The sequence below is a fragment of the Sapajus apella genome, unplaced genomic scaffold, assembly GCF_009761245.1.
Source record: "Sapajus apella isolate SASKATOON/1434 unplaced genomic scaffold, GSC_monkey_1.0 scaffold426, whole genome shotgun sequence".
Classification (NCBI taxonomy): Eukaryota; Metazoa; Chordata; class Mammalia; order Primates; family Cebidae; genus Sapajus; species Sapajus apella.
The window spans coordinates 33,382-51,961 of NW_022437362.1; the positions used below are offsets into that span (position 1 = coordinate 33,382).

The 18,580-nt window shown below is 37.5% G+C and overlaps 1 protein-coding gene across 1 annotated transcript in view; it reads right to left on the reverse strand.

Annotated features, from left to right (window-relative positions):
• LOC116545895 (cytosolic carboxypeptidase 1-like) overlaps positions 1 to 18,580 on the reverse strand; it is a 54,987-nt gene that overhangs the window by 31,104 nt on the left and 5,303 nt on the right. Inside the window, exon 2 of the mRNA XM_032272311.1 lies at positions 1,300 to 1,424. Within this exon, the coding sequence (XP_032128202.1) occupies positions 1,300 to 1,424 (125 nt within the window). The remainder of the gene's footprint in view (positions 1 to 1,299; positions 1,425 to 18,580) is intronic.

Here is an 18,580-nt window from a genome sequence, read left to right on the forward strand (position 1 = left end):
TGAATAACCTAAGCCCCCAGAATAATGAAATTTTTAAAAATTAAATAAGGATTATAATTATTGAACCTTAATTCTAACAAATACCTTTTATGTGCAGTTAAATATTAAAGTAGCTGCTGGCTTTCTCTTATTCAGAGAGAGAGAGAGAGAGAGAGTGTGTGTGTGTGTGTGTTTTAAATCATGCAGTTTTTAGTCTTATCAAAGTCCTTTTTACTATCTATTAAGATAATTACATGGATTTTATTCAACCTATTCAGATAATGCTATATTGATACGTGCCCTGATATTAAACCATTTTCTATTCCTGAAATGTATTCTTTAACAATGATATTCATATTTCCATGTATAGACTTAATTCACTGTTTTATTTGAGCCTTGTCACATTATGTTCCTAAGTATAAAGTTAATACTATTTGTGTACTCCATCAGGGTTTTGATATCAGTTTAGTACTACTGCCTTCATAAAATATAAAAATAATGTCTAACTACAGATGACATTTATAGAACATTTTTAACATTCTTTTTACATGCTTCTCGTGTAAATCTACTTCTCATGTAAATCTACTTCTAAGGTGGTACAGCTATTATATATTACACATCCTAGAAATTCAGTAACTTCCCTAAGATACCCAACCACTGAATGGTAGACCTTGAATTTCAAAGTGGGGACCACATAATAACCAATACTATATGCCACTTGATTTCTTTTTGCCAAAAATCTACATCAAGTAGCACTGGAATTAGGTGCTATTTGTAAATAGGGGGGTGGGGAGGGGCAATCATATATAAGTAAAATTGTAATCATTATTAGAAACAACGCTTTAAAGATTAAGTTCCTCCAGAGCTATTCAGTTTTTTACTCTTGAATCAATTTGAGAAAGTTCTGTTTGTTTGTTTGTTTGTGACAGAGTATCGCTCTGTTGTGCAGGCTGGAGTGCAGCGGCCCGATCTCAACTTACTGCAACCTCCGCCTCCCAGGTTCCAGCGATTCTCCTGCTTTAGCCTCCTGAATAGCTGGGACTACCGGCGCACACCACCATGCGCAGCTAATTTTTATATTTTTTAGCAGAGATGGGGTTTCACCATATTGGCCAGGCTGGTCACAAACTCCTGACCTTGTGATCTGCCTGCCTCGGCCTTCCAAAGTGCTGGGATTACAGGCATGAGCCACCGCGCCCAGCCTGAAAGTTCAATTTTTAAGGAAAATCATCCATTCATTAAAAGTTTGGACATTTTTAGCATCCACTGTTAAAGAATTAAAAAAGCATTTCAAAAACAAAAGAAGGGATCAATGCTTACCCTGACTCTGAGCCAGATGAAGAATTTTTGATGTAACATATCGGGCAGCATCTGATTCTGAGGATTCAGCATTGATCTTCTCCAGCTGAGCCAGGAGTCCCACAATCCTAGAATTATTGGTAAGGCTAAAAAGAATATAGGATGTTAGGGCTCATTCTAAATCAACTGTGAATATTCAATACTATGAAGATCACTGTTTAAAAACAATTCTCCTCTTTTAAAAACAGTAAGCATTTACACATTACGCTTCCTTACTCTGTTCTACAGCTTAATATTATTAAAATTCTACTGACTTAAGTGAGTAACACATTCTATTTCAGAAAACTGTAAGTCACAAATATCCCCGTTCAGTAATCTTACATCACACACGCAAAGTTCACCTTTTCACTCTCAAAGGCCTTTTACACTTACTCTGCTCTCCTCAAAACTCTGATAATCCTTCCTCCCATCCCACTGCATTCTCAGTTAGTGCCCTGCTTCATAACTGGTATAAATCTAGCTAGAATACACACATCTTCCTGTCATCAGATCCTTAAGCCTACCTATCCTCCACTTTTCTTCCCTGTTCCTATTTATCATACAAACATTTGTACTTATGGTACTATTCTAGGTGTTGCCAACATAGTATAAACAAAACAAGCAAAATTTCCTGCCCCACATAGAGTGTACATTCTTATGGTGAGAAACACGTCAGTAAGTAAATATGTACATTTTATATGTCAGGTGATAGAAGTACTATGGAGAAAAAGCACACTGGGGGAATAAAAAGTGCGGGGGAGAGTGGTCGGAGAAGACCTCACTGAGAAAGTACCATTTAAGAACAGGCCTGAGCCAGGCACAGTGGCTCACACCTGTAATCCCAGCACTTTGGGAGGCCAAGGCGGGTGGATCACAAGGTCAGGAGATCGACACCATCTTAGCCAACATGGTGAAACGCTGTCTCTACTAAAAATACAAAAAAATAGCTGGACATGGTGGCGCACACCTGTAATCCCAGGTACTTGGGAGGCTGAGGCAAGAGAACTGCTTGAACCTGGGTGCCAGAGGTTGCATTGAGCCGAGATCACGCCTCTGTACTCCAGCCTGGCAACAGAGTGAGACTGTCTCAAAAAAAACAAAAAAGAAAAAAACAAAAAAGAACAGGCCTGAAAGAAGTAAGATAGTAAGCCGTGCAGATACCAGCAAAAAGAGCTGTCCAGAAAAAGGGAGGCACAAACTCCATGATTCCTGGGCAGGAGCAAACCTGCCATATTCTATGAACAATGAGGTGGCCAGTGTGGCTGGAGGAGATAGTAGTGAGGAAAGAGGTCAGAGTTGGGGTGGGCATGGGAGAGAACAGAGAAAAATAGCAGATTAGTTAGAGTTTTGTAAGCAATTTTAAGGACTTTGGCTTTTACAATGGGTGAGATGGGAAATTTTTTAGCAGAAGAGTTACATGTTCTCACTTTTAACGGGCTCTCTTTGGCTGGTATGTAGAGATTCAAAGAACAACCCACTGGTACACTTGCTCCCAGTCCCTTTCATTCTCAAAGTACTCGCTTTCTCTTTCAATTATACTTTCTCTGATCCCTCATCTATCTCTCCCCTCCACTAAGCAGACTTGTAGGCTTCATCATCATCACAAGTATGATCTAGGAGCTCCTACCAGCTGTTTCTCTGATACTCCTCCAAAGAGAAGTATGTACTGCTCTCACCATTTCCCCACATATTGTTCACTTTTCAAACCACCAGGTTGCCATCTGAACTCTGAGATCTCCTAAAAGCCTCCTGTGGTCACTTCTATCCCCAACATATTCACATCTCTGCACCATACAAACCAGTCATCTCCTCTTTTCTTCAAACACTTTCTTGCAATTCAATGACTCTATACATGCCTGATTTTCCTCCTCTTGCCCCTTGAGATCCCCTCTGACACACCTCTAGATACTGACATCTCCCCAGCGGTTCTGCCCTAGCCCACTTCTCTTCACTCACTACACTTTTCCCTTGAGCGATCTCACCAGCCTGGGCAACACAGACTGTCTCCACGAACTTGCCCCAACCCTCCCCGCCGCAACCCCAGAACCCTGTGGATCCTGCCTCTCCCCGTCCAAAAAAAAAAAAAAAAAAAAAAACTGTCTCCACAAAAAAATTAAAAAATTAGGTAGTGAAAAAAAAGTTATAATCCGCATGGTGCTTGGCTCTACGTTCAACAGCAGCCTCAACCTCTGATAGCTTCACCAACCTCACGAGCCCAATATAAAACTTCTGTTCCTCCTCTCAACCTATTCCTCTTCCAATCTTAACCTTCTCCAATTCACATGAATTCAGGTGCTCAAGATAAAAATCTAGACTCCTCTTTCCACACTGCAACCCAATATAAGCTCTATCTGTAAAATACCTCAAATCCATTCACTTCTTTCCATATCTACTGTTACTACCCACATCCAAGCAATCATCATCTCTCACAGCCTCATGGCTAGACTGCTTCCCTTCTTGATGCCCAATAATCCATTTCCACACAGTAATTTTTTTAACTTTTTATTTTTAAATAATTAGCGATTCATAGGAAGTTGCAAAAATAGTAGACTGGTCCTTTATAACCTTCACTCAGTTTCCCCAAGTATTACATTTCACATAACTATAGGACAATATCAAAACCAGGAAAACTGACATTGGTAGGTGTATAGTTCTGTGCCATTTTATCACATGTGTAGATTTGTAATCACAAATGTAATCAAGTTGCAAACAAATTATAAACCAATGGCTTCCCATTAGACTTCACGCAAAATCTTAGTTTCATATCGCAGCCCAATATAACAGGCCCTGTGTCAGCAAGCCCATGTACCTCTCAGTCTATTCCTTATAAGATTCCCTACATTCACTAGGATTCAGCCACAGTGGACTTTATCAGTTCCTTGAATACAGCAAGGTTTCTCTCTGACCTCCTAGTCTTCATATTTCCCATCCTCTCCATATAGAGGACTATTCTTCAAGCTTTTCACTAGGCTGGCTCCTTCTCATTTCAACTTGCAACCAAAATATAGTGCCCACTTCCACTAGCCTTTCCACTTCCAATAGCAAAATGTATTTATACAATTTATCAATATTTGAAATTATGTAAGTTTCACAAAGGTAAAGACTTTGCATATCTTATTCTATACACCCAGTACTTAGAACAGTAGCTAACACAGAATAGGTAATACATAACTATGCTTCAAAATGAACAAAAAAATTGAAAACATATAGAAAAATTATATTTACTATACTTTTTTTGGATTAACAATTGAATCCAATGCTTTAAATTTGTAGGTATTTTACCATAAAAGGTGACTAAAGGCTGAAAAAATATATTGAAACTATTATTTGAAAACATAACTAATATATAGATATAATTTGAATGTTTGTCCCCTCCAAATCTCATGTTGAAATATAATCCCCGATGTTGAAGGTGGGGACTAGTGGGAGGTGTTCAGATCATGGACACAGATTGCTCATTAATGGCTTAGTACCTCCCCACGGTAATGAGTCAGTTCTCACTCTGAGTTCACATGAGGTCTGGTTGTTTAAAAGAGTGTGGCACCTCCTCTCTCTGTCTGTCTCTCTGTCTCTGTCTCTGTCTCCCCCTCTCTCTCTCTCTAATTCCTACTATCACCATGTGACACACCAGCACCCCTTTAACCTTCCACCATGATTGTAAGCTCTCTGAGGCTTTACCAGTGCCATGCTTCTTGTACAGCCTGCAGAACCATGAGACAATTAAACCTCTTTTCTTTATAAACTGATCAGTCTCAGGTATTTCTTTATAACAACACAAAAAAGGACTAGCACACATACCATTTAAAAATAAGTGTATACAATATTTACCAATTTTTCAGCTAGCCAACATAGTACAGAAATTAAAATAATCCATGTTGTATTTTTAATTTTTTATTTCTTTGGTGATCAGTAAAACAGGTTTTCATTATAACTCATTTTAGTTTTCATAAGCATTTCATAATTTTAAAATTAACTTCTACAGAGATTCGGAGAAATTAAAATAAATGTCATTATGTATAAATCTTGAAATAAACTTCAAAAGTATGTACAGCATATAATTAACAAAGTTTTAAATATGCAAATTCAAAACAATATATTATTGTGTGTATATATAAATGCATACATACATATATATACACACATATACATTCATGGAAATATTGAACATAAAATTCAGAATAGGAATGACCTACAGGGATGAAAGAGAAAAATGTCACTAGATTATAGTCCATGTTGTATTTTTAATTTTTTATTTCTTGGGTGATCAGTAAAACAGGTGTTCATTACATTATAACTCATTTTAGTTTTCATAAGCATTTCATAATTTTAAAATTAAAAACTTCTACAGAGATTAAACATAAGCTTATATGTTTAAATTTTTACAGATTTTCTTCCAATGTTGCAGAAGAGGGGATGGTTCCTTAAAATTGTCCCTCATAAATATGAATGAGCAAAAACTTTTTAACATTATCGAAAATTCCAAACAGGAACAAAGGAAAAACAATAGTATAATGAACCATCGTATACCTATTACCCAGCTTCAATAATTACCAATTCAAGGACAATCATATTTCATACATGCTCCCCTGCAATTTTAAAGCAGATTTCAGGGAGATAACTTCCTCTGAAAAAAATCTTTGGCACTAACTATTTTCTCAAATGTAAGAACTCTTTCAAAACATGTAACTACAACATGACTACGATATCCAAAATAATAACATAATCATTGAATATCAAAATCCAATCTGCATTCAAATTTCCCAAATTCTCTCTCATTTTCTTTAAGTTAGTTTACAGAAGTCAAAAACCAAAGAAGGTCTACAAATTGCATTTGTCTTTTAATCCATAGGTTTATTACTACTTTTTTGCTTGAAATTATTGGTTGAAAACCTTGTTTGTACTATAGTTTCCCACATTCTGGATTTTGCCATTACTCACCCACCATATCATCAATGTGTTTCTCTACCCTCTATACATATTTTCTGCAAACTGATAGTTGGATCTAAGGGCCTAATCTGATTAAGATCTGATTTGCTGACAAGAATTCTGTATAAACGATACTATACTCTTCCATAGGGGGGCAAGTAGTATCTGGTTATCTTTTATAATATAAGAAGGCATTGAACACCATTGCCTAGATTCATCACTTCATTAAGGGTTGTTAAACAGTGATACTCTGTCATTCCATTTCTTCTTCATATAGAGGATTATGGACAATTTCATAAACATTCCACATTTGGTATATAGGTATAATTCATAAAATAAAAGCAAAAAAAAAATTCTGGATTTTTAATTTACTTGTATTTACCAGTTTTCAGAAGAATGAGTTCATGTCTTAGCCTTCACAGGTGACCAATGAAGTATTTTGATTTCATGTATCAGTATGAACTCACATATTTAAAGATATTTGACATATTTTATCTGCTGCAGTTATTAATGCTCAAACTGTCCCATTTTTTATCAATAGCAGCCTCTTCAAGTTGGCTTCTGAGCCCTTTTGATACAATCCTAATATCTGAGAGATAGCATATTGGCTTTCGAATCTGACAAGGCTCTTATTGCTGACCAGTAGTTCTCAAAGTGTGGTCTAAAAAATGCCAAGGGTAAGGACATGCAGGACTAGGATACAGAAGCAAGCCAATGCGCCAACAGCAGGGATAGCCAGGGTGGTCACGGCCACACCCCGGCGAGGGAATAGTGGCAGCTCCAGCTGGTGGAGCTCCCTGTGTCACGCGGGCACTGCATGCACCAAGTCCCGGCAGAGACGCTGCATTGGGGGGCCAGAAATGCGGCCACACATATTCACCCTTAGCTTGGCTTTCCCGGCCCCCTTGGAGACAGAAATCACCCATGGGTCCCTGGATCCGGATGCTGAGCCCCACCAAAGGGTGGCTAGGAAGGATCTCACAGTTAGCGGCAGGATCCTGGCCATTCCCTGGAAAGCTTAAGGTAGTCGCCTGCTCCAAACCTCTTTCATCAACTTTCTCCACCAGCTTTCCTTGGTTGTGCAGACCATGCAGCACTTTGGGCCCCTGTTTTCTGCTAAGCTTGGCCTGGGAAAATGGGGTAAGGTCTAACCTTGCATCTCCTCCTAGGTAGTGCATTCATCCTTCCCTAGGGCAGGAATTGCCACAGTTGCTACTTACCTGTGAGGGCCTCATGATCCACCTGTACTGGCCCTTGGGTGCTCAGGGGACCCTTGTTTTATCTGGTTCTTAAATGTCTGTTACCACAGAAAATAAAACTGAGCTACTAAAAAAAATTTTTTTAAATAAAATGCTAAGAGTACCTGAGACCCTTTCAGAAAATGTGCAAAGACAATTTTTATAAAAATACTAAGACATTATTTATCTTTGACACTGTGTTGACATTTGTACTGATGGTCCAAAGGCAATGATGGGTAAAAAGTTGGTATCACAGCAAAATCAAAGTAGTGACACAAACTGTTCTAGTAGCGCATTTTTCACCACCATGCACTTGTAGTTTAAAGAGAATGCCAGCTTTATCCATGAGTATACATTATCTTAATAGTCTGTGTGCATAAAAATATTTCTGCCGCACATTGAAATATGACAGTTAATGTGGGAGAAAATACATCCGTCTGAATGACAAGCTAAACTAGCCATTTTTTCCACAGAACATCATTTTTACTTAAAAAGAAATGATGGACAAACAATGATTATTCAGACTAGGATATTTTGCCAGACATTTTCTTTTCTTTCTTTCTTTCTTTTTTTTTTTTTTATTAAGTTTTGTTTTGTTTTGTTTGAGACAGAGTCTCGCTCTGTCACCCAGGCTGGAGTGTAGTGGCGCAATCTCGGCTCACTGCAACCTCTGCCTCCCAGGTTCAAGCGATTCTCCTGACTCAGCCTCCCTAGTAGCTGGGATTACGGGCATAAGCCATTATGCCCAGCTAATTTTTGTATTTTTAGTAGAGATGGGGTTTCACTATGTTGGCCCAGCTGCTCTCAAACTTGTGACCTCAAGTGATCCACCCAACTTGGCCTCCCAAAGTGCTGGGATTACAGACTTCAGCCACCACGCCCGGCCTTTGCCAGACATTTTCATGAAGATAAACAAAGTGAGCCTGTCATTTCAAATAAAACAATAGATTTGTTGCTGATAAAATTTGAGCTTTCAAGCAAAAATTAATATTTTGGAAAACACTGATCTACTATAATAACCTTGACAGTGTCTCAATACCTAAAGAATTTTCTCATAAAATCAATGGTGATATTAACAAATATAATTTTTTAATATTGTGTAAAAAAGTATCAATCCAGCCGGGCACGGTGGTTCATGCCAGTAATTCCAACACTGTGGGAGGCCGAGGTGGGCAGATCACTTGAGGTCAAGAGTTTGAGACCAGCCTGGTCAACATGGTAAAACCCCATCTCTACTAACAATACCAAAATTAGCCAGGCATGGTGGCGCACCTCTGTAATCCCAGCTACTCAGGAGGCCAAAGCAGAAGAATTGCTTGAACTCAGGAGGCGGAGGCTGCAGTGAGCCGAGATTGTGCCACTGGACCCCAGCATGGGTGACAGAACAAGACTCCGTATCAAAAAAAAAAAAAAAGGTATCAATCAATATTTGTAAGATTTACATAACTAAATCAGTACTTTCCCAATAATCAATGCATGGTGTTACAAAATCAGACCTGGATAAAAGAACTATTTTAAGTGCAAGATAGACCAATGGATTTTAATATAACAGAGTATAAAAGTTCACTAATATGGTTTTGGATTTCACATTGAAACTAACCTTTGAGACACTACCACTTATCAAGTTTTAGTGTAATATCAAGGAATATACATTTCAATTTGAATTTCAAATAATATGGTTTTATTTCCAAAGCAGATTTTCATTTAAAACTGTTATTTTGCTTTGATCACACTTTTACTGTTTTTCTCCAAATATTACTTTTGCTTTGATCACACTTTTGTTTTTCTACAAATAGTGAACACACAATTTTATTTTCCTCTACCATAAATCAAAGGACAATAATCTAAAAAGGCTACTAAAGTACTCCTTCCTTTAGTATATATTTCTATATAAACCCAGATATGTCTTCAACAATACAACACACACACACACAGAGAAATGTGTACATGTACATATATTTACATATAACATGTAAACTCAGAAGCAGAGAATCTAGCTGTTTTTTATTAAGCCAGACAGCAATAAAATCTGCAAAACTGTAATAAAATATGCCACTCTTCTTACCAAATATATTTTGTTTAGGAAAATATAGTTATTTTTAATGCAAAAACATTATATGTTATGCAATGGGTTTATTTTCTTAAATGAATTCATAAATATTTGGAATATGATAAATTATGGGTTTTAATTTGTTATACGATAAATATCAACAGATAAAATAATCCACATGAACAAAAGCTTTTTCGAGTATCATTGATTTATAACAGAAAAAATATTCTAAAGCCAAAAAGTTTGAGAATGACTGTTTCAGGCTCATCTTGCATATTCAGTAAGCTTGATCTGGTTCTTTTCAGTGAGAAATGGCATATAAGTCACCACAATCTGTATACTAGAGAGCAAACACATCTCTTTAAAAATTTCTGTAACCCAGATTTGAGAGAAATTTGCATTCACAGAAACCATCATTCTAAAATTTAATAACTGACAGGTTTTCATTATTTTTCTTTTAAAAGGTCATCTTTTTCTTTTTCAGCAGCTAATAAAACATCTATTCAAGAAATTCAACATACAACAATCCACAAACAAACAAGATACACTGAATAGAACACAGGTCCCAATATTAAGAGTTTGCTTTGTCAGTAATCCTGACTAATTAAAATTAATTACACCAATTAAGTTTACAAAGAAAAACAACTTGCATCTCAGTGATTCCTTTGTGAGAATCATACTTTTTCCAAATGATAGATGAATAGATAAGTTTTTTGAAAGGAATTAAATGGAAATAAACAGTTGAATCAATTTATTTTTATCTACAGCAGGAAAATTGAACAAAATTATATTCTAAGCCACTCCCCAACTCAGCTCTAAAATTTGTAAGGCTGTTGGCTGACACCAATGTTGAGAGACAGAGGGTGAACACCAGAGGGCAGCTCTACTGTTTGACTACCTTTTAGCTTCGGAAAATCTGAGTGGTGGGACTCAAATGAAAGGGAAAAAAAAGCTATACATGAGCAATTTGAGATACTACACTGCAAAGCAGAAGAATGTTAAATAAAGACACTTAGAGGAGGAAATGTATCTTCCCCACCTAATCCTATTTATAGATGCATCAAAATAAGGCTGAGACCAACTTTGGGCGGTTCTGTGTTAATGTTATGTATATAACAGTGAGAAAATTAAGGAATTGAGAAAATGATCAATATGAAACACATCAAATCAACTTCAAACACATTTTTTTAAATAATTTCATTTATTTATTTAGTTTTAAGAGACAGGGTCTAACTATATGTTGCCCAGGATGATCAAACTTCTGGGCTCAAGTGATCCTCCCACATCAGTCTCCCAAACAGCCGAAACCATAGGCACATGCCACCATGCCCAGCCCAAATAAACATTTTAAAAGCATTATCACCCAAATATTTGTTTCATTGTATTGGTCTCATGCTGCTTTTGGTTCTTGGAGTTTATATTCAATCTTGGAGCTCTTTTCCTAAAAATGTAAATTTTCTTGAATATTGCAAAAGTCCCAATGATATGCAGATATTGCCTTTGAAACAATTCCCTAAGGAAGGGCAAGGAATATAAAACCTATCTTTACATTATAAATAAATTACATTAACTTTTTCACCTTAAAATGTAAATCAAATGCAGGAATTAGACTTCCTCATAAATAAGGTAAAAAAAAAAAAAAAGCAAAAAAAAAAATCCATAAAAATATACAAAAGTTTTAGAATTAAACAGGATGCATGGTAGTAAGACAATTTCAAGCAATATGGCTTTATTTTCAAAATGCACCTTATCTTTCTGAAATTTCTGCTCAATTATAACCATGATTCTGGCTTTAATTACATTGTTACTGTTTCTCTCCAACTATTAAACACGTAACTTTGTTTTCCTCTATTTTATGTAAAATTGATTTTTTTTTACCATAATACAAATTAAAACTGAACAAATTTTAAAGTATTCATTCATCATTATTAAATCACTTAAAATAGACCGGCGCGGTGGCTCACGCTTGTAATCCCAGCACTTTGGGAGGACAAGGCAGGCAGATCACAAGGTCAGGAGTTCAAGACCAGCCTGTCCAATACAGTGAAACCCCATTTCTACTAAAAAATACAAAAATTACCCAGGCGTGGTGGCACACACCTGTAGTCCCAGCTATTCAGGAGGCTGAAGCAGGAGAATCACTTGAACGCAGGAGGTGGAGGTTGCAGTGAGCAGAGATCATGCCACTGCACTCCAGCCTGGGTGACAAAGTGAGACTCCGTCTCAAAAAAAATCACTTAAAAAAATAAATTCATTACATAGCATTTTCATGAATGCTATCTGTATTTTACAAAAAAAAAAAAAAAAATTAGAAGAGCAGCAGTGTTTTACATTATCATAAATCTCTTTAATGTTTGGTTCAGTAGAAAACAGAGTCTCAACACCTATTTCTGCATTCAATCTGTTACAGTATCACATATCATGAGGCCTCTGGAAAACAGCACTTTATACTCATGAGCAAATGAGTATGAATAAAGCAAATCATCTCTCAGTGCTACTATGAAAATGGCTGTGACCTCATACCTCTAAAGTCCACAGCTAACACATCAAGAACTTCTGGGCTAGGTTATACTGCCAAAATGAACAACTCCACAATCCCCTTGGCTTATTCAACACAATGAAAGTGTAATTCCTGCTCACATTACATGTACAGTACAAGTCAGCAGGAGACTCTACTCATTCAATGACCTAGCCTGTCAGAGATGATTTCATGTTTCCAGCAGCAAGAGGAAAAAGAGAGAGATGTGGCAAACGGTGTAGCTCTTAAAGCTCTCACCTGGAAATGACAAATATCACTTCAGCTCATTTCACTGGCTAAAGCAAGTAACCCAGCCACAGATTAACCTCAAAGAAAATATAATACAACCCTGCCAGGTGCCCAAAAGGAGAACTAAATTATCTGTGACCAGTCCTTATGACTACCACACTAGGTATGGCCATGTATCCAAGTCCTGGTCAGTGAGATGCAGGCAGATGAGATGTAAGCCACCTTGCAAGTTTTGCTTTTAAGAATAAGATGTGCATCCTTTCCACATTCCCACTGGCTATGATATGGTGAGAACGAGAAAAAATGCTTTGCACCCAGAGATAGAAGTCACATACTCAGCCATTCTGCCACCCTTGAACAACCACCATTAGGTTAATAAAATAGAAATAAATTTCAATATATAGTCATTGTATTCTGAGGTATCTATTACATCAGCTTAGCCTGTATCTAACCTAATGCATTGCTATACACATTAAGCACACCATACCTTTGTTTTTCTTTTTGGTCGCCCAGGCTGGAGTACATTGGTACGATCTTGGCTCACTGCAACCTCCAACTCCCAGGTTCAAGGGATTCTTATGCCTCAGCCTCCAGGGTAGTTGGCGTTACAGGCATGCGCCACCATGCCCAGCTAAGTTTTGTATTAGAGACAGTGTTTCACCATGTTGGCTAGGCTGGTCTCAAACTCCCGGCCTCAAATGATCTGCACACCTAGGCTTCCCAAAGTGCTGGGATTACAAGCATGAGCCACCACACCTGGCCTTTTTTTCTTTTTTTTTGAGACGGAGTCTTGCTCTGCCACTCAAGCTAGAGGGCAGTGGTGTGATCTCAGCTCACTGCAACCTCCGCCTCCCAGGTTCAAGCAATTCTCCTGCCTCAGCCTTCTGAGTAGCTGGAATGACAGGCGCCCACCATCATGCTCAGCTAATTTTTGTATTTTTAGTAGAGAGAGGGTTTCACCATGTTGGCCAGGCTGGTCTTGAACTCCTGACCTCAGGTAATCCGCCGACCTTGGCCTCTAAAAGTGCTGGGATTACAGGGGTGAGCTACCTAGCCCAGCCAACTTTTCATCTGATCCAAAGTATATGTTTATACAGAATTAAATCAATTACTATATTGTAGGAGTGATCAAATAGTCCACATCAGGAACACCATGAACAAAAGACAATGTAAAAACACCATAACAGAGGACAGAAACAGACTCTGACAAATTACTTTATAAACAGGGAGAACAACAACCCTCTCCAAGCCCCCGTAACCACTATTCCACTGCCTACTTCTATGAGATCAACTTAGATGGTGGTCATGCCCATAATCCCAGCACTTTGGGAGGCCAAGGCGGGCGTATCACGAAGTCAGAAGTTCGAGACCAGCCTGGCCAACATGGTGAAGCCCCGTCTCTACAAAAAATTACAAGAATTAGCTGGGTGTGGTGGTGGGCGCCTATAATCCCAGCTAGTCCGGAAGCGGAGGCAGGAGAATCGCTTGAAACTGGAAGGCAGAGGTTGCAGTGAGCTGAGATCATATCATTGCACTCCAGCCTAGGTGAAAGAGCAAAACTCAATTTTTTTTCTTTTTTTTTTTTTAAAGACGAGGTTTCACCATGCTGGTCAGGCTGGTGTGGAACTCCCAACCTCAGGTGATCCGCCCGTCTTGGCCTCCAAAGTGCCTGGATTACAGGTGTGAGCCACCACGCCCAGCCACAAAACTCAATTTAAAAAAAAAAAAAGTAGTAGCCTGATTATTTTTGCCCCCATATAAATAATTTTATCTTTTTACCTAGCTACCCAAAAGACTGTCTTTAAGGTCCAAAACTTTTGTTTTAGAATATGTCCATAGATTAGCATATGTCCTCATCTGCTCAATTTTCCCTGACACAGCCTGTGTGCTTTAAGTCATCATTCTTCCTTCTCCCTCCCCGCACTCAACCAAAAGTTTTTTTGATATGTTTCTAAAAACATATCTTCTTAAATAACACGTTCTATTCCACTACTTCCATTTCATTCCTTGGAAATTACAGTTACAAGTATAATGGACTTCTTTTGCCAGTCTTCCACATCTGACCTTTTATCTCTAATCCCTGTTAATAATTTGTTTATATCCATTAAATTGTGTTCACTTTCTCCATTACTATTCTTCGTGTGTTTTACGGTGCTTTTATAGTACCTACTACTTTTGTACTCCTAATTTAATTGTCCTTTCTGTGATATTTTCTCTTCTGTTTTATGTCTTGCCAGTTCACATTTCACCTCTTCCTGGTGACTCATATTATCATCTCTCAGTTTATCTGCTTCTGCTGTACGATCTTCAAGGAGGTAACTGTATCATCAGTTTTGTCTTTTTTTAATTTGTAGTGAAATATTTCATGAGAATTTTCACCTGCTTCCTAAAAATGTTATTTTTGGTAACAACTCTTTGTTAATCCTCTCATTTTCTTTTTTTTTTTTTTTTTTTTTGACAGTACCTTTTAATTACTCATTGAATGAGCTGAATTTTCCTCAATCAGTAACTTGCATAAGCTCCTATAAAAAGATGGCAGATAAAAGAAGGCCAGGGTAGCATTCCAAATTAATTAGTCTCATAATTGAATGGCTCTCTCCTTTGCTGCCACAGAGACAGACTGCTTTGGATACATGCTATTGGTTTACAGAATTATTGAATAGCCTGCCTGATCTGCTTCTCTGAACCAATCCCATCCATGAAATATTTTTCTCCCATCTCTGCAAAACCCAGTTACAGTGAGTTATAGAACTGTTGCGAAACAATTCTGGGTCACCCCTAAACCTTCAACAAGTATATTTTTGCTGGAGCTTTCTGAGATCTGCTATTCTGAGCCCTCTGGTCCCTATCTCTATCTTCACTTCCTCCCAAGCAGCTTCTGCCCAATGTCCCAGCTGCATTTGGCAGCCTTTGTATGTATTGCTGAGTTTGCAGATAATGTTTCCTAATCTTGCCAATAACTGAACTTTCAAAGAATGAGGCTGTTTAGTCCTCCTAGTTTTTTGAGTATTTTAAATAATTTCCAGGAAGAGATGGTGAAGACAAAACTATTCAATGATGTTCAAACTGGAAGTTCAGATACACAATTTTTAAAACCCTCTCGGCTGTTGTGAAGGGAACAGATTACATAAAGGAATCAAGAGCAGAGGCAGAGAAGTAAGTAAGGAGACTATTACAGTGGTCTTAGAAAGCGATGATAAAATCCTGGTCAAGGTAGCAACAGTGGGCATGGAGAAGTACGCAGACAAGTGATTTACTTTTACTGACAGACACAAAACACAGTATTCACTGGTAGCCTGGATGTAGGGTGCCAAACAAAAAGACTATCAAGTATGACTCCCAGATTTACGGCCTGCACTTGTGCATGGTTAGAATGTCATTTAACCTAGACAGAGTAACACTAGAGGGTGAAAAGATTTGGAAAGGCTCAATTTGGGGGAACACATTATGTTGGAGATGACTATGAAACTTCCAGCTGACAATACTTAACAGGCATGGAGATACAGAGGAATTGGTCTCCACTATGGCTGACATCTAAATCAACAGTACTCAAATGAGATTGTTTTAAGGACAGTGTATAGGTTAAAAGAGAAAAAGTTTAGGTCTGAGTTCTGAGGTCTATTTACAGGTCCTACAGAGGAAAAATTCCCATAAGTAGGTTTAGAAGCAGTGGCCAATGAAGTGGGAAGAAAAACAAGAGACAGTGGTACCATAGAAATCAACTGAAATATGTTTCAAATAGGAGGAAAAAATCTAAAAGAAATGTCAATTGCTGCTTAGACGTTATATAACACAGAAGCAAAAAAAAAAAAAACAATGACTTACCACCTGAAAACTAAAGGTGACTTTGGGCTTTGGGCTTCTATATCCTACCAATATGGAAAGATCCATATTCTACTACAATGGAAAGACAGGAAATAAACGAGGCGAACCCAGTACTTGCCCTAGCTTACAGCCTCGACAGTTTCAGGCAATGTAAGAAGGCAGAACCCAAACAGAGCCCAACAGACTTTAGTTGAGGAGGTAAAGCTAAGAGTCCAGGAAGACCATCATGGCTAAAATTCAAAGGTGTGACGACCAGAGGAGAGAAAGCTGCACAGAGGAAACTTCAGAGATCTGCAGAAGCCTCCCTCAAGTATACAGCTGAATATATATCAGTGCAGGAATGTGAGGAAACTACCCAAGGCTAGGAAAAAATAATCATCAGAAAGGATTCAAAGTAATAGTGCTAGGTGCTCAGAGGACAGGGAATTATGTCTGTTCCCACCCATCAAAATTTTTACATCTCATGACTAGCAGAGCACTGGATAGAGTACACACAAGGGTCTTCAGTAGTGAGGAATAATTTAGTCAAATAGACTGAGAATAGCTCCAGTCCTATCCAGCAATCATTAAAAGAAAGACTCAAAAGATTCATACTTTTTTAAAGTAACTTAACTGCATTCCACAACAAGGTTCAAGAATATTTAAGGAATACAAAACATCCAGGACAGCAGAAGGTAAAATTCAACAATCAAAAGTTACCAGGCATGCACAGAAACAGATTAGTACAATCTATAATGGGAACAATCAAAATGAACAAAGAACTGACATAAACATTTGAATTAATAAACAAAGATATTAAAATAAGTGTTGTAACTATGTTACCTGTGTGTAAAACTAGTCACTTAAAAAATATAAAAAAGACCCGAATCAGACAACAATGTCTAGATGAAATATACTTTGCATGAGATAAACAGCAGATTTTACATGTCAGAAGAAAAGATGAGTGAACTTGAGGATATAGCAATAAAAAGTATCCAAAATGAATGAGAGAAAAAAAAATTTGACAGAGCAGTGATCTGTGGACCAACCTCAAGGAAAGACATATATATTTAACTAAAATTCCTGAAGGACAAGAGAGAGAGGAAAAGACAGAAATATGTAAAAAAAAAAAAAAAAAAGTGGCCAAAATGTTTGCAATTTTGATAAACTACATACCCAAGAAGCTCAATAAACTAAAGGTACAAGAAATGTAAAAAAAGGAAACTACATCAAGGGACATCATAATCAAATCTTCCAAAATCAGTGACTTTAAAAAAAAAATTTTGAAAAGGCAGCCAAATAACAAAAAACAGGTTACACACAGAAGAACAAAGATAAGTATGACAACAGAATTATCTTCAGAAAAAAAGCAAGTAGCCGGGAAGCCAGGAGCAGTGACTCACACCTGTAATCCCAGCACTTTGGGAGGTTGAGGCAGGAGGGCAGCTTGAAACTAGCAGTTCCAGACCAGTCTAGGCAACACAGCGAGACCCTATCTCTGTTCAGAAGAAGAAGAAGAAAGAAGGAAGAAGGAGAAGAAGAAAATGAGTGCTAAGACAATGATACTATATATTATTTTTAAATTTCTCTAAAAGATAATTAAATATTTAAACTAAAACAAAGTAGTGTGTGTTGGGTCTATAACATATGTAACAGTAAGTGTATGACAAACAGCACAAAGGTTAGGGAGAGGAGAAATGGAAGGTTTTTATACAATGTAGGAAGTGATGTATCACTAAAAGACTATCATAAGTATACTAGATGTATAGTATAAACCTTATAAAAACCGCTAAAACAAAATGGAGTTCTAGCTAATAAGGAGCTAAGCTAACAAGAAGATGAAATGCAAAATTTTAAAATGCTCATTAATCTAAGAGAAGGAAGCAAAGGAGGGAGAACAGAATAAAAAATGAGACAAATAGAAAATAAATAGTAAGATGATATTTTTAAACACATTAAATATAGAGGATCTAAAACCCTCAATTAAAAGGCAGAGAAGGGTAGACTGTATATTTAAAAAAAAAAAAAAAAGCAGCTGGTTGCAATGGCTCACGCCTATAATCCCAGCACTTTGGAAGAATGAGGCAGGCAGCAAGGTCAGGAGTTCAAGACCAGCCTGACCAATACAGTGAAACCCTGTCACTATTAAAAATACAAAAATTAGCCAGGTATGATGGTGGGTGCCTGTAGTCCCAGCTACTCAGGATGCTAAGGCAGGAGAATTGCTTGGACCCAGAGGCAGAGGTTGCAGTGAGCCGAGATCATGCCACTGCACTCCAGCCTGGGCAAGAGAGTAAGACTTCGTCTAAAAAAAAAAAAAAAAAAGCAGACACAATACACGCTGCCTACAAGAAATGCACTTTAAATATAAAGATAGAAATAGGCTAAAAGTAAAAGAATAGAAAAAATATATCATGCTAATACTAATCAACAATGGCCCTAAACTTAAATCACTAAAAACCTTTAGAAACCCCTCAA